Source organism: Dipodomys merriami, unplaced genomic scaffold, assembly GCF_024711535.1.
Source record: "Dipodomys merriami isolate MVZ:Mamm:240054 unplaced genomic scaffold, mDipMer1.0.p SCAF_25, whole genome shotgun sequence".
NCBI classification, from domain to species: domain Eukaryota; kingdom Metazoa; phylum Chordata; class Mammalia; order Rodentia; family Heteromyidae; genus Dipodomys; species Dipodomys merriami.
In genome coordinates, this window is record NW_027203937.1 from 13420831 (window position 1) to 13437355 (window position 16525).

General features: G+C 50.6%; 1 protein-coding gene across 2 annotated transcripts in view; it reads right to left on the bottom strand.

Moving 5' to 3' along the window:
• The window catches only part of Usp35 (ubiquitin specific peptidase 35), a 58776-nt gene that overhangs the window by 8470 nt on the left and 33781 nt on the right, over nucleotides 1–16525 (bottom strand). Inside the window, exons 1-6 of one of the 2 annotated variants that reach the window (XM_070034922.1) lie at nucleotides 15580–15655; nucleotides 9161–9845; nucleotides 7308–7440; nucleotides 5243–5372; nucleotides 4731–4832; nucleotides 2905–3063 (exon numbers count right to left, since the gene is read on the bottom strand). In XM_070034922.1, coding sequence (XP_069891023.1) covers nucleotides 2905–3063; nucleotides 4731–4832; nucleotides 5243–5372; nucleotides 7308–7440; nucleotides 9161–9833 — 1197 coding nt within the window. In that variant the 5' untranslated portion in view covers nucleotides 9834–9845; nucleotides 15580–15655. Of the gene's footprint in view, nucleotides 1–2904; nucleotides 3064–4730; nucleotides 4833–5242; nucleotides 5373–7307; nucleotides 7441–9160; nucleotides 9846–15579; nucleotides 15656–16525 lie in introns of those variants that run through there. The other variant, XM_070034921.1, reaches the window with a different exon arrangement.

The following is a 16525-nucleotide window of genomic DNA, read 5'->3' on the forward strand; positions in this document are numbered from 1 at the left end:
TCTGCCATCAGGTGTACCCTGATAGGAATAGTTGAAAAGCGCAGATTTAACTAGACTAAGAAATGTGACACGGCCCAGTTTCCAATCACTAAGCTCGCATTACCAGCATACCGGACCTCACCTTCCCACCCGGGTATCTTTGCCTCTGACTCATTTGCAGCCTCCTCCTGCTGGGAGTCCCTAACAGTCAGACCCTACTATGCCTACTGGGATTTCTAAAGAGCTTCTCCAGTGGGCCCCTATGCTATCTCGACCTTCCTTAGTCACTTCCTGTGACTCAACTTTGCCCCCTGGACCAGCATACAAAGGTTTCCCTCACATTCCATGCAGAACCACTCTCCTTCCTCCATTCTTGCCCATTTTACAGTATGTTCCCACAGCTGCCACTGATGACAATCTACTCATCTACCTCATCGCTGGGCACAGAGGACAGAATAGCAGCTCGCAACCTAGCAGGAAAACAGTCCCAACGATACCAACATACTGGACAGTGTCTCCTCTGCTCACACACTACCAGGGAGCTCAAACTCGGCTGTGGACCCCTCCTGCTGTGCCTTTGTAAACTCTTGTCATATTTGAAAAACAGAAAATCCAACACATTGCCAGAGGTTTGGCTTATTGGGTATATGTTCAGTCATGGTAGACTGAATTTTGCAATATTCGCATTATAAAACTGTCTTCAATATGTTATCTTGTGTGTGACAGTACTGGGGCTTCAACTCAGGGCCTGGGTGCTATCTCAGCTTTTCTGCTCAAGGATGGCACTCTATTGCTTGAGCCACAGCTCCATTTCTGGTTTTTCTGGTTAGAGATAAGAAAGACTCATGGACATTCCTTCCCAGACTGGTTTCAAACATGGATCCTCAGATCTCAGCCTCCTAAGTAGCTAATATTACAGACATGAGCCATCAGGACCCAGTAATCTAAGTATTGTTATGGCGGCTTGATTTGTGTCTACAGGGCAATCCATGGATATCAGAAACTTATGGATACTTTTAATGCAAAGGCATAGGTTGCCCTTCCAACCCAAAAAGTGATAGGAATTTAAACCCCCAAGTACACCTGACAGCAAGATGCTGGTTACCATTTCTCTCTCCCCGGTCCAGAGCCCAAACAAAGCGGGGCAGTTTCCATCATGTCTATTTTGGACCACATGCATTATTTCTCCCAGCTTACTTTTCGGTGAAGCCTTCCTTGGCTTTGGCATTCCAGTGGCTTCCTATGGCTGCTCTGCAGGGAACAAGCCCTAAGCCTCCAGCCCTGTTCCTGCCAGCTCAAGCACTGGGGACTGAAGATGGCCATCTTGTCTGTCCCTCACCCCAAACCCAAGGCAAAAAGAGCACTTTTCACAAAGCTCATCCTGGAATTGTTTTCCTTTTCTGCCCCTGGGGATCCTCCTGACTTTCTTGAAGGCTCAGCTGAGACCTTTGTTGTACCTTCACAAGCATTCCCAGAAGTTTCCTAGGGGCGTGCTTGGCAAGAGTCTGGCTGGCTGCCATGCTGCAGAAGTGAAAATCAGATCTTCCCCTGCACAGGTATGGGGAAGGCCAATGCCTAGCCTCCCACACCTTGATCCAGGAACCAAACATCACTAAGCCTCAGTTCATGCACGAAAGTGAGGTGGCATCTGCTTTTATGTTTCTTGTGGACCTTAAAAGATAAACCGTGCCGTCAGCTGCACTGGACACTGATGAAAATGAACTAAGCAACTCAAGGGCAGCGATGGGAGGGAGGGAATGAGAGAGAACGAGGGAACAGCTTGCACTAAGAGCAAAAGGAAAGAAATGTACATATCATCCAATCTGGAAGAAATAGTTTGTACTGTCAAAGCTTATAGAATCCACAAACTTTATAGACCATGATAATAACAATTTGACTTGTGAAGGCTAAAAATGTGTTTGTGACTGTAACTCAGTATCACTAGCCCACAATACTGTGAAATTTGTGAAATTTATATAATCACTTAATGTCAATAAAAAAATTATTTTGAAAAAATATAAAGCATGAACAAGGGCTATCAAAAAAAGTCCCGCTATCTGTAGGTGTTTGTGGTTGTCAGATCCTAGCAATCTATGGACATACTCAAACTTCCTTCTTGTAGCCTCCTCCTAACTGAGGGCCTTTCCTCCTCAGTACTTTACTGATTTGGGGACAACCCCCACAATTTTATAAGCTGGTTAAATCAGATTTTGTTTTCCTTTGTTTTTTTTGTTTGGTTTTGGTTTTTGCTATCCTGGGACTGTACCCAGTGCTTCATAGATGCTAGGCAAAAGTTCTACCACATGAATCACATCCCAGCCTTTTTTTTCCCCTTTGGCAATACAGTCTTGGTAACTTTGCCTGGATTGACATTGATCTTACGATCTTGCCTCCACCTCCCTAATAGTTGGGATTACAAGTATGCGCTATTATATAGAGATCAGACTTCCTTTTGTATGCAGGTCTGTGATACACACCCCACTAGGCAGCAAGTTCCCAGATGGAGATAGCTCTGTTTTCTTCATGTCTGTGTCCCCGGTCCCTAGCCCCCACCTGGCACAGAGAAGAACATCAGCAGTCCCATGAACGAGCATAAATCATGATAATGTGTTAAGAGTATGTAACAGGGAGAGCTGTGGGAGCCCTGAGAGGATAGACTGAGAGTTATCAAGGAAGGCTTCTTGCGGGGGCAGTTGAACGGTGAGAAGGATGAGCATGCACGAAGGCTCAAGGCAGTCATGACAGAGTATGACCACTCCAGGGATGGGCAGCTCAGCGTGCCTGAAGCACAAATGTCACTGGGGAGGTGATAAGGAGGGAATCAGGGGAGCAAATATTGGGAGGCTGCCACCGGCCTTAAAGAAGGCCCTTAACTGGCACCTGTGCTACAGCAGTGTAAGGGACAAGCAGGGGACAGTCACTCACCTTGATGGCCTCCATGACAGGCTCATACAGGTCTGGGAAGCCAGGGAATCGGAACACCATGCAGTGGACCAGCTCCGCCAGCTGCTCCAAGCAGCTGGTCCCCGAGTTCGAGTCCTCCTTGACCAGAGAGGTCACCATAGGGGGGATGTGAGGGAGGAGCTGCAAGAGCAGGGGTGGGAGCAGAAACATGGGATGAGGTCATGGCTGGAAGCACTGGAGGGTTCTGAGACAGCAAGGTCCGCACACTGGCCATTACCTGGGCACCCCCTCCCCGCCCCCGCCTGGGCCCAAATGGGCTGAGCCCTGCGCGACATGATTTCCTTAGCAAGACATAGCACCTAAGACTCCCTGCCTCGGTTTCTTCATTTGCAAAGCAGGAAAATTAACGCCTCCTCACAGCTGAAAAGAGGCCTCAGTGCAGCTATTCAGCCTCAACCAGCTGACCATATCCAAAAGCCACAAGGTCTGAATGACCACAGCTACTCTGTCCATCAGAGGCAATGGAGGGGACTGGGAAGGTGGCTCAGTGGTAGAGTGCTTGCCTTGCATGCATAAGGCCCTGGGTTCGATTCCTCAGCACCACATAAGCAGAAAAACCCGGAAGTGGTGCTGTGGCTCAAGTGGTAGAGTGGCTAGCCTTGAGCTGAAGAGCTGAGAGACAGCGCCCAGACCCAGAGTTCAGGCCCCATGACTGACAAAAACAAAAACAAAAAAACAGAGGCAATGGAAGATGAGCACGGCATCTAGAGACAAACACCATCACTCTCCTAGCCCACATTTGCAGGTCAAGCACAGCATCCTCTCCATGGCCTAAACAGTAGCTGCAGCCCTCCTGTTATAGAAGAAGAGGCTGAAGTTACAAAGGTTGTGTAAATTTTAGTTTTCTGGCCATGCTCAGGATCAGGCAAGCACACTAGGACCAAGCCATACCTCCTACCCAGAAAGGTCATGTAATGTGCCAGGGTTTCATCTGGGGAGGTTAGAAGAGGATGGTGCCCGAACCAGATCCACTTGGGTCTAAAGCACGTTTCTTCCCCTGTCCTATGGAGTTTCAATTTTCAAACCCCATGAGGTGCATATCATAATGTCACAACAGGCAGCCAGGACAAAGGAACAAGGAAAAGGATGGTAGTAGCATCAAGCCCCTGACCTGTGGCAGACTTCAGACAAATTATCACATCATCTAATCTCTTCCCACCATACTAGAGTGCAACCCCTTCTCCTTCATACAAGGTCCCCATATTGAGCAAGTAAACCCCAATCCCTGGCTCTGGGTTTTTCTTAAACAAGCTGGGAAATATGAGGTTTCACTGCCCTGATCTGAATCAAGGGCCCCACGTGCAGATCCCAGGGGAAGCGGGCAGGCAAAGTGAGAGGCCCCAGAGACAATATAAAGGCCTGAGCTACAGGCTAAGCTGCTGGAGGGAATGGGGCATACAGGGGTTGGGGCTTTAAGTTCACACTAATGTGGCTTGACCTTTCTCCCTTCCCCACTTCCACACACCAGCTATAAACCCAGAATGAGTGACTTGATCCTCCCAGTGCAGTTTCTTCATCTCACAGAGAAAGAGTCCAAGAGTGAGAAGAACAAATACGCATCCGTAGCCCTGGGCCTGGCACATGGCCGACCCTGATGAACACTAGCTGTTATCAGCCTATACTTTGACCTTACTGTGTGTTCCAGGAGGGCCACACGACTTCTTAGGCCTCAGTTTCACATCTGTACAATGGAGTCTCAGTCCTCTTCTTGTACTGACATCCAGAATTCAAGCCCTAACCTTGACCGAAGCAGAGACGCTGGCTTCCAAGGCCAGAGAGGCACTTACCAGATGGAAGGCTTCATGTGAATGCTGGAAAGTCAGAAGCATATACTTGAGAACAGATAAGGCGGCTCCCCGGACGATGGGGTACAGCAGCTTGGAGAAGACCTAAAAAATAGTCGCTGGTCAGGAATCCCCCCCCACTCACCCCAACACCTGGACCACTCATAGCTGAATACAGCTTCAGTAGATACCCTGAGGGAGTCAGACACAGCAGAGCTGGAACAACAGTCCTATGTGAAAGCAAGAACAAGAGAGTGCTCACAGAGCCAAGTAGACCAAAATGGGCAGCAAGACAGCTGATGGATGGATGGATGGATGGATGAATGGACCAATAGGGTTAACAGAATGAAGGTGGGTAGCCTAAAGCCTAGAAAGAGACAATGAATTTGCCTAGATCACACAGCAGAGCTTGGCAGGGAGGGGGGGAGGAGTTCTCTGCCTCCCAGCCCTGCATTCCCCTAGCAAGAGACTAGCAGGAAAGGCTACCAGCTCGGGCTGGGACAGGGGCCACCAACCTTTTCAATTTTGGCGAGTGAAACCTCGATCAAGATGCTGAACTTCTTAACAGCGGCCAGGCCCTTCAGCAGGGCAATGATCCACTTGTCAATGTTCTTCCCCAGGGGCCAGGACACCCAGTCGATCATCCTGGTGAGGGGAGTGACAGTGACACAGGGCCGAGGGCAGCCCAAGGACCAGCCATGAAGATTTGCATCCCCAAACTGCCTCACACATTTGCACAGGGCAGTCCCTGGGTCCATGGAATGAAGACATTTCTGGAAAATGTAAATGAGCCCAAAACCTGGCAGAGGAGGGAAGCCAGAAGGCACCCAGGCACTCACACTGGCTTCTGGTTGTCTCTGCCCAGAAGACAGCATTGCCCTAGGTCTGAAGAGCTTGGGATACCCTATGACCTAGAGCAAGCCACTTCCCCTTCCTGAGGATAGCTCCTTCCCAGCGTTGTCATATTGACTGAAAGAAGGTAGGATAGTTAGGTGCCAGTGGTTTAACCCAGAGGCAAACAACTAAAGGATGGTGGTTCAAAACCAGCCTGGATAGATAAATCATGAGACTGAGTCTCAAATTAACCAGCAAAATGCTGGTTAAACGTATGGTTCAAGTGGTAGAGTGCCATCCATGAGCAATATAGTTGATTGAGTCCCCAAGTTCAAGGGTTTGTTGTTTTTTGTTTTTTTGTTTTTTATGCCAGCCTTGGAGCTTGAACTCAGGGCCTGGGCTCTGTTCCCGAGCCTCTCTGTGATCAAGGCTAGTGCTCTACCACTTGAGCCACAGTGCCACTTCTGACATTTTAGGAGTAGTCTTTTGGATATAAGAGTCTCACAGACATTCTGGCCCAGGCTGGCTTTGAACCATGATCCTCAGATCTCAGCCTGCTGAGTAGCTAGGATTACAGGCGTGAACCACCAACGCCAGGCTAACTTCAAGTAGTTCTTTAATTTTTTTTTAAATGGCAGCAATAACCAGCCTATGCAGTGACTGCTCTGCTTCATGTGAATTAACTCATTGTTCAAGAAAACATAACCATTGGCATCATCTGTATGTTCATTACTACAAAGAGGGAAAACAAGAGTAAAGTAATGATCATTGCAGTAGCAATGGCTCCCATGGCCTGTTCTAGGCACGTTATGTGGTTCACCTCAATCTAACTGAATCCTCCTATATAGTGGGCTCAATGATACCACTTTAGAGCTGAGGAAAGTCAAACACAAAGGTTTAATAATCCCAGAGGTGAGGGCTGGAAAGGTGGCTCAGTATGCTTGCCTTGCATGCATGAGGCTCTGGGTTCGATTCCTCAGCATCACATAAGCAGAAAAAGCTGGAAGTGGCACTGTGGCTCAAGTGGTAGAGAACTCGCCTTGAGCTGAAGAACTGAGGGACAGCACCCAGGCCCAGAGTTCAGGCCCCACGACCAACAAAAAAAAAAAAAAAAAAAAAAAAAATCCCAGAGGTGAGAAGTGGAGGCAGGATTTGCCCTCAGGCACAATATGTGCATTTCAGAAGAGCCCCTAAGACGGCTGATCTGCACATAAGGATGGCAGCAATGGCAGGAGGCATGGGTAAGGACTGTGCAGGCCAAGGACTGAAGGGAGGATAGGTGGCATATTCTGGGGTCACAAGACAGGCAGGTTGGTTAGAACACAGGTGTGACAACATTTACATGAGGGAGGTAGGATGTACATGGGCTCTGTGAGCTGAAAAGCACCCAGGTCTTGTTTAAAGTATTTTCCAAACTCAGAAAGCACATTATAAAGACTTTCATCTTTTCTTACCACCACCCACCTCCATTTTTACAGATGGAGAAACTGAGGCTGCAAATTCACTGGCATTTCCTGGGTCATGTAGCTGGTACTTTACCTGATGGCCTCATGAGGGCAGAGCTCTGTGTCTCTCACATCTTACTCAGGCCAAATGCAGATCAGGAATTGAAAACACATGCTACCACCAGTCAACAAGTAAAAAGGGCCTGGCCCCGAACCTAAATCTCATCTAGCCATCTGAAAGGAACACTCAGAAGAGGAGGAGGGAGTTGGCCCCTCCCACCACCTGGCCCTTAGCACCCACCTGCTGATGGCAGTCAGCATCTGGGAGTCTGTCACACTGTCATCATTGCTGAGGTTCCGGACAACACCATCCATGAGCTCCAATGGGAGATGCTGGACCACACTGGCCAGGGCGCTGGACGGTGGCTCCTCCTCTGAAACATGGACTTACACTGAGTTCTCTGTGCCCTCATGCTACACCAAGCTAGGCTGGGCCCCTGCAAAGGAGGGCCACCTCATCGTTCCCTGCAGCACCACATATGAACTCACTCAACAACCCTTCAGTGGCACTCCTATGGACCCAGTCCTGGGCACAACCTCTAAGTGTGAGTGCTGGACCTGAAAATTCTTTAGGAGAGATGACACTGCAGCTGATTGGAAAAGTAGGAGGGGTGGGTGAATTTGTAGGAAGGGACACGCTGGGTGCAACTGATCACACAGAGGCAGAGACCAGCAAGTACACTTGCTATAAAACTTTGTTGTTCAATTGTGAGGACCCAAAACCTTATATACACAGCCTTTGAACTTCTTCCTGTCAAACACATTCCCTACCTATGCTCAGGAACGGCCCAGATCTCAGCTTAGTCATTTACACTAGAATCCGAATCCAACACTGTCAACAGAGGTTCAAAAGTCTACAATAAGCCAAGCACTTGTGGCTCATGCCTATAATCCTAGCCACTTAGGAGGCTCAGATCCAAGGATGGTGGTTCAAAGCCAGCTTGGGCAGAAAAGGCCATGAGATTCTTATCTCCAATTAGCCAACAAAAAAAAAAGCCAAACGTAGAGCTGTGGCTCAAGTGAGAGAGAGATAGCCTTGAGCAAAAAAGGTCAGAGAAAGTTCTCTGACCCTGAGTTCAAGCCCCAGGACCAGCACACACACAAAATAAGTCTACAGTTAACACCTGCAAGCTCCTTAAAGGCTTGAATTCTGCTACTCAACTTGAGAGGGTCATGTAGCTGATTCGTCCCCACATCTAGCCCAAGGCCACATACAGAGCCAGGGCTTAATGGACAAATCAGTAAGTTTGAGGACCAGGCCTCTGACTAAATCTAACACAGCATCTCCTTCCAAAGGAACTCTCAAAAGGAGGGGTCCAAGCTGGGTGCCAGTGGCTTACGCCTCTAATCCTACCTACTCGGTAGGCTGAGATCTGAGGATCGTGGTTCAAAGCCAGCCCCCCGCAGGAAAGTCCATGAGACTCTTATCTCCAGTAAACCACTAGAAAACCGGAAGTGGCGCTGTAGCTCAAGTGGTAGAGCGCTCGCCTTGAGCTGAAGAGCGCAGGGACAGTGCCCAAGCCCAGAGTTTAAGTCCCACGACCAACAAAAAAATAAAAATAAAAAATAAAAAAGGAGGAGTCCAGGGTAACTCTTAAGAGTCCAACTTCTTCTGGTGTGGTGGTGCGCACCTGTAATCCCAACTACTTGGAATATAAGCAGAATTGAGAGTTCTGAGGCCAACCGGGGCAAAGTTATCAGCATAGACCCTAACTCAAAAACCAAAATACAAATATGGCTGTAAGTGTGGTTCAAGTCTCAGTGAGTGAAGATGCCCTGGGCTCAAGCCCCAGCACGGGAAGAGGACAACCAAAGAAATACACACAACCTGGCCACTTAACCCACTATCTTGTAGGCTTGCTCAGACCCTTAGTCCTTCCTCCCACACCAGGCACTGCACGCCTGCAGCTGCAGCACTGACCACGGGCCAGGACTCACAGCAGGCTATAGCTCTGCTAAAAACAAAGATGTGTGGTAGCATCCTCCTCCTCTCCCCCCCCCCCACCTGTGCGTTCACCCTTCACCCAGGGGCCCACGGAGATACCTGCGGACCAGACAGGGCCTTGGCAAGCCCTGCTCCGGGCGCACACGCACCTGTGCAGGAGATGACAGCAAACAGCTCCTTGAGGCAGGGCAGAATGGCGGCGGGCTGGGCGCGCCACAGCTGCGCCAGGAGCCCGCTCACCTGCTGGGCCTGCTCCAGGAACTCCACGGCGCCCTCCTCGCCCTCGGCGGGGCAGCGGAAACGGCCGAGGCAGCGCACCAGCTGCTGGCAGAAGAGCAGGCGGTGCGGGCCGTCGGGCACACAGCGCGGGTGCCGCGCGAGCAGCCGGGCGACCTGCGCGCAGGCGGCGGGCCCCGCGCGCTCGCACACGGCGCGCAGCACCTCGCGCCGCAGCAGCGCGAACACCTCCTCGGCCGCGGGCCCCTCGGGCAGCAGCTGCAGCCCCAGCTGCACGCAGGCCAGCGCGCGCGCGCCCGGGGGCCCCGCGCCCCCCTGCAGCAGGCGCAGCACGCGACGCGCGCTGAAGAACTCGGCGAAGACGTCGGGGTGGTGGCGCCCGGCCACGTGCAGCAGCTGGCAGCCCACGCGGCGCGGCAACTCGTCGGCGCCTCCCACGTAGAGGCGCGCGCCCAGGGCCAGCAGCGCCAGGCACTGCTCCCGCTCCAGCGGCTGCCGGGCCGCCTCCAGCACGCGCCGCACCAGCCCCTGCTTCACACTTGCCGGGTACGACGAAGTCACCACCGCCTCCAGGATCTTGTCCATGACGGCTGGCCGCTGCGGGAGGGGAGGGACAGGAGGCGGGAGGTCACACCCTGTCCTGCAGCTGTGGGGATCCAGAGACCGGGGGAGCCCGTGGCCAATTCCTGGGGAGTAGGATCACCTGAGGGCTAGCCCTTGGGTGGAGCACCTGGACCTTTCCGGGCCTTGGTTTGGTCTTTTGTGAAATGGGGTAAGGAAACCTACCTGGCTGGAAGTGCACATCTGGCCACGTTAAAAACAAAACCAGCTGGGATGTAGGTCAGTGGACAAAGCACTTGCCTAGCAATTCCAGTGTCCTGAGTTTGATCCCCAGTACCAAAGCACACACACACACGCACACACACACACACACACGAGGGGGGTGAAATTTTCGCCAGTGACTTATGCTTGAGCATTGAAAACCAGACTGAGCAGACAAAGCCCAAAGGCTCTTATCTCTAGTTAACCAGCGAAATGCAGGCATCGGTGGTGTGGTTCAAGTAGTAGAACATTATCCTTGGGTGAAAATGCTAAAGCAAGAGCTTGAGGCCCAGTTCCCACAAAGAGAAAAGAAAAAGAAAAAGAAAAACAAGAGTCACAGTTCTGCCCGCTCTGAGGCCTCTCCATAGAGGGGAGGTGGGGCTCCATCACTCCAAGGACAAGCAAAGGCAGGATCCGGAATCTGTAGTGCAGTCTTCTTCAAGCCACCTCCTATAGGGAAAACAGGATAGAGAACGAACACACACACACACACACACACACAGCCACCAGGAAGAGAGGGGTAACAGGCCAGCAGAAGGGGCTTCCCACCATCCTTCACACTTTATTCTGCTCCCTCCTCCCAAATAACTTATTTCTTTGTAAGACTCTACTTTTCCAAGGGTGGCATGTTTGCCTGACCTATCTTATCTCTAAGCCCCAATGACCACACTCACACTAGGCAAACATCTTTTCCAAAACACCTGTTCTAGGTGAGTCAGTCAGGGCCTGTGGGCATAAATTCAGCCACTGGTGATTCCTATAACCCACCTGTATGTAGCCTGTTCCTCCATGACAGCTGCCACTACTTAGAGCTGGGGAAAGATGGGTCCTCTAACTGCCACAGAAGCGGAACAGCTCTGTGTTCAACCCCCTCCCCACACGGGCACGATTCCACAGCCCTGTACACCCAGTACTCCAGCCTCACCTCACACAGTCTGCGCTGAGCTTTTCCTCGCCACTAGGCCTTTGTGCATGCTCCTCCCTCCCGTCCTGGCTTGACTAGCTCTTCACACCCCAGCTGAACCTCACTTCTTCAAGGAAGCCTTCCCTGACCTCCCTGGCTCCTAGTTAAAACCCCAAACAGCCTGTCCCTCTCCTTCAGAGCACTTGCAACTACGTGACTACGGTCAGCCTGCTGCACAATACTGTGTCTGGTCAAGTTTTGCTCACCAAAGTGAGCACAGAACCTAGCACAGATGTGACATTTGTGAATGAGAAGTGCACACAGAGTGAGTGACTCAACCTCACTCCTCTGAGAGCTAAGAGCCTCTCACCTAGGCTATTTTCTAGAAAGCTTTGGCTCCGACTGCCCCACTCTGATTCTCACTCTAGTTCTGATGGGTACAGCTTGCTCTCTTCATACCCAATGCTCAGCAACTAGAAGGCAGGGCCATCAGAGAGATCATCTTGTTCTAAGCAGGACTGGATAGAAAACTCAGCATGCAATATTTAACCAAATGCACCAGCTCAATGAAAACTGCTGGAGCCTCCTACCTACAACTTACTGGAGTAAAGTCTGGCCAGAAAAGTTCTGTATTTATAGCTCTAGATCTTTGGGGGGCCCAGCTATGTGCCAGACCCTGTGAAGATGCTCCTATGTGTCTTAGTTCTTGGCTATGAACAAAGGTTATACACATGGGCCACTTTGCTTTATGTATCACCAGGTTGTGAACTCCTGGGGGCAGGGCCATATCCCAATCTGAGTAGCTCCTCTTAAGAGTTCATTGTAATTACACTGGGCACCATGGCTCACAACTGTAAACCCAGCTATTTGGGAGGTGAGATCAAGTTCCAGGCCATCCCCAGCATTAGTAGACTATCTCAGCCAGGCACTAGTGGCTCACACCTGTAATCCCAGCTACTCAGGAGGCTGAGATCTGAGGATCGTGGTTGGAAGCCAGCCCGGCAAGAAAGTCCATCAGACTATATCCAATGAACTTTCCCCACCACCTCCCCCTCAAAATGCCAGAAGTGGAGCTATGGCCAAGTGATAATTCACTAGGCCTTGAGCAAGAGTAGCTCAGGAACAGTGCCAAGGCCCTGAGTTCAACCCCCAGGACTGGCACAAAAAAATAAAATAAAATAAAAAAGACTATCTCAAAACAAGATAGTGTCACATGTCTGTGGTCCCAACTACTCAAGAGGGAGGAAGAGGTTGGAGGATCAAGACCCAATGTCATCCCAGGCAAAAGTACAAGATCCTATCTTTAAAAAAAAACAAACCAAAAAACCTAAAAGCAAAAGGACTGGGATATCCCTCCAGCATTAGAGCACCTACCTAAACAAGCATAAGGTCTTCATTTCAAACCCTGGTATTGCCAGACTTCACTGTGGTTAACGGGAGCAGCTATGATACAGGATCCATGTCCTGGCTGCCTCAGCCGGGATACACTCTAGTTACCTAAAGGTTACTTATGCACCCTGTTTTTTCCTTGCACAATCATGATGACAAACATAAAGTCCACAGCATAGTGGTGGGCACAATGAAGTTCTCAGAAAATGTCAATTCCTGTGGCTTTCGAAGCAAAGTTCAAGCACTTTAAGAAGTTTCCAGTCGGATGGTGGAGGCAGATAGATTTCAAAAGATGCCTACACAAGACATAAGGTCAAAGTCCTTTAAAAACCATCTTTGGTCAAGTGCCTGCGGCTCTCGCCTATAATCCTACCCACTCAAGAGGCTGAGATCTGAGGAGCAAGGTTCAAAGCCAGCTCAGGCAGAAAAATCCATGAGACTCATCTCCACTTAACTAGCAAAACTAGAAGTATAGGCACTATTCAATGATTGAACAGAAAAGCCATGCAAGAGCACAAGGCCTTGATTCCAAGGCCTGGTACCAGCAAAAACAAAACTATGTTTCGTGGGTGCCAGTGGCTCATACCTGTAGGCATAACTACTTGGAAGGCTAAGATTGTTGAGATCATGGTTCAAGGCCATGAAAAAAAGTCCACAGGATCCTTTCTCTTCAAGGAGCAGGACACATTGCAACAGCAGTAAGCCTAATAAGACTGGATCACATCCAGGCATATTGGGTAGGAATCTTACCTAACAAATAACCTGCAAAAATCAGGACTGGAAACATAGCTAAGTCCAAACAACAACAGAATCACAGGGCTGGAGACATGGCTCAAGTGGGAGAGTGTTTGCTCTGAGTGCAAATCCCAGAACTGCCAAAGAAAGGTGGGGGGGGGGTGTAGAATGGATTGGTCACCAGGTTGATGGTGTAGCTGAATAGAGCATTTTCCCAGCATTCTCAGCTCTGGGTTCAATCCCCAGTACTAGAAGAAAAGAGAGAACTAACTTGCCTCCTTCAGCTCTGACCTCTCTTGCTAAAGCAGTGCCTTTTTTTCTCCTGTGCTGGTCCCCGAACTTGTATTCAAGGCCTGGGCACTGTTCCTGAGCTTTTTTGCTCAAGGCTAGCATTCTACCACTTGAGCCATAGTTCCACTTCCAGCTTTTTGGTGGTTAATTGAAGATAAGAGTCTCATGGACTTTCCTGCCCAAGCTGGCTTCAAACCACCATCCTCAGATCTCAGTCTCCAAAGTAGGTAAGATTACAGGTGTGAGCCACAGGCACTAGTGCTCGAAGGTCAAGTTTTTCTTCTTTTCTTGCCAGTCAGCTGTGTGATCTCCCCTCTATTGATGGCTGACAGTGTCTTTAACAGGCAAGTAGCTCGGGCCAACCTCACTCCATCCTGGGAGGATGCTCTCCCAGCCTTATAGACTAATTAGTGTGACATGCTTTCAACCCAGGGTGTCAAGAAAGCCTAGTCCTCAGGCCACTAAGGAGACACCTAGTCAGAGAGGACCTGATATCTTTTGTGGAACATTACAGAACAGAGGTGAAATTAGAGTTCTAGGGCCAGGAAAGGTTCTAGAAGAAGAAGAAAAAAACAGAATAGACATGGACCTGACATAAGAAATATCCATGGTCCTCTTTTCTCATCTGAAATATGCAGATAAATGACATGAAAGTTGATGTGGCTTGAAACCATGTGATCAAACACTGACGATTTCCTATCATCCTGCCTAACACTCACCACCTGCCATGGGCTGTGACCAAGCTTCTGGGAACCCCAGCAGCAGCAGTGTTCTGGGAAGGCTCCCGTGCCCAAGGCCAGCCCTGCTGGGTCTGTGGCCTGGTCATACCACAGGGCCCTGCTTCCTGCCCCCACTCCTACGCCAGCAGTCAAGTCAGCGGTCACCATGGTCACCAACAAACCCACTCAATCATCTCTTGGATGCATTCATGAAAAAGGGTTTTAAAGGCTTCAACCTCACCTAACCCCATCACAAGCTGGGGCAGGGAGGCAAAGGGGAGGGAAGCTGAGAAGCAAAGACAAGAGGGTAGGTGACAGCAGGATTAGAACCTGCAATCTCTCCGTCCGGGAGGAGAAGCCGTTGGCCACTAGCACTCCTCACAGGAGGCTAGGTCACTTCACTAAGGCCCCGGATGTGGAGACAGCCAGTCTACACTGGCTCTGACCCAAGACAGAGCTTCCTGTGCCAAGCACAGCTGCGGACAGCAGCCCTCCTGCCCCAGAAGAGCCCGTGTCCAGAGCAGGGGACCCAAGCTGTCTGCCTCAGAATCCCCAGGTGACCTGGTAGAGGGGAGCTCCTGCCTGACTCCTCAGCCTTCTCCCTAGAGAGTGGGGCCATGCTGGGCCTGCCACTCTCAAGATTGGGAAAAGGCATAAAAAAGGTAGGAGCAGGGTAGTGGTGGGTTTATTCTTGGGCCATGTGGCATTGAGAAAAGAAACAGTCAGGGGAAAGAGATAAAACATACTAAGGATCTAGCTGTTTCTACAAAGAATTAGCTCTTCTTACTTCTGGCCTGGACTAGGGCAGTAGTCTCCTACCCAACCTCAGCCTGCCCTCCCATCATCCATCTTCCAATAGCAGTGCACGTCCCAGAAGAAACCAGTACCACCCACCACAGTGGGCAAACCCATGATAGAAGTGCTCCTCCACGCCTCTGAGCATCCCAACTCCAAAGGGAAAAATCACTTCCTGCTCTTCCTTTGCCCTTTCCCAGCCAGCACAGCAGCAATGCCCACCCCAACCCTAAACTTAAACCCTAGCTCCACTGGCAAGATAGCCAGTGGAATCCCAGCAACACAGCCCAGGCCACATAGAAGAATCATGATCCCTCCCCCGGAAGGCCCAGATCCTATCAGCTGCCCCTCTCCAATGATCCTTGGTCTCTCTGCTGTGTGCTGACAAATCCTTGCTCCTTCATGGGAGATTCTGGCTTGTCTTCATCACCCCAAGAGTCCAGTGTGGGTCCAATCCCCACCTCTGTGCCCAAGGCAGGAGAGTGGCCAAACACAGAGATGTCATGAAGGTGTGCCTAGTGATAACGTAAAATCAAGGATGCAGCCAGAAAAGTCCCTTCTAGAAGCAGCTGAACCCTACCCCTTCACTGCCCAGGCCTGGTCTTGACAGTCACGACTCTGACAATCTAAGCATCACACACAAAGGTCACTGAACAGCATTGAAAAAAAGCCTTACCCATCCTGGAACAGCAAAACAAAAACCTTGTTCCTGTTTAACCCACAGGTCAGAAGCTCTCTGAGTCTCATCAGTAGGAGAGAGGGTCTCCCAAGGTCTCACTCACTCACTAGTAATGGGCAGTAGTTCCCAGCCCCTGCTCAGCACATAGAGCAAAGGAGCTCATTTGCTCCCTCTTGGATCCTCATACTCAGCCTCCCTTCTCGGACTCCCTTGGATGCCAGAGCTGCTTGAAGGGTGGCTAGCTGTCCCTCCCACCATTAAGTTCCCTCCCTCCATCTCTGGCTCCTGGGGTCTTGGCAACTGCATCGCTATTTTTAGCTGAATTTCGAGCCAGGACAGCCCTGGGAAGGTACTTTCCTCCTACTCTGGGAGGCCCTTGCCTGTGGCACGACACTGTCTTTTGAAAGTGAGAACAGGGGAGTGGCTGTTCCATCCTCAGGGGCACAGCACACACCCCCACCCTGCAGGTCACCCCTCAAGAACCTCTATAGGGGAGATTCCCCCTCCCCCTCCAGGGTTTCTGGAAGGGAAGGGACCAAGTTGACAAGTCAGGTCTGCAATCTAAAAGCCTTGATAGGTGAAGTGCTCAGGTCCAAGATGCTGGAATAGCAGAGGCCTACTCCGAACAATGGTGGCCCCCTCCCTCCCACCAATGCAATGATGCCCAGCCCAGTGAGCTGATGCCCGCACTAAAGACTAGAAGCTTCTTGGTACTAGAAGAGGATGCTCTCAACCCTGAGAGGGGCAAGAGCTGTACCAACTAGATACATACAATTGATGATGAAGGAGGCTGAGGCCCAGAGAGGGGTAGCTACTCGCCCAAGGTCACACAGCAAGGCCCAGCAAGCACCTCCAGACCTCCGGACTCCTAGCCTCGGGCTCTCAGAGCCCTATGGGCAAGTATGGGGCACTCAAGATGTCAAGATGCAGACAGCTCCCCAAC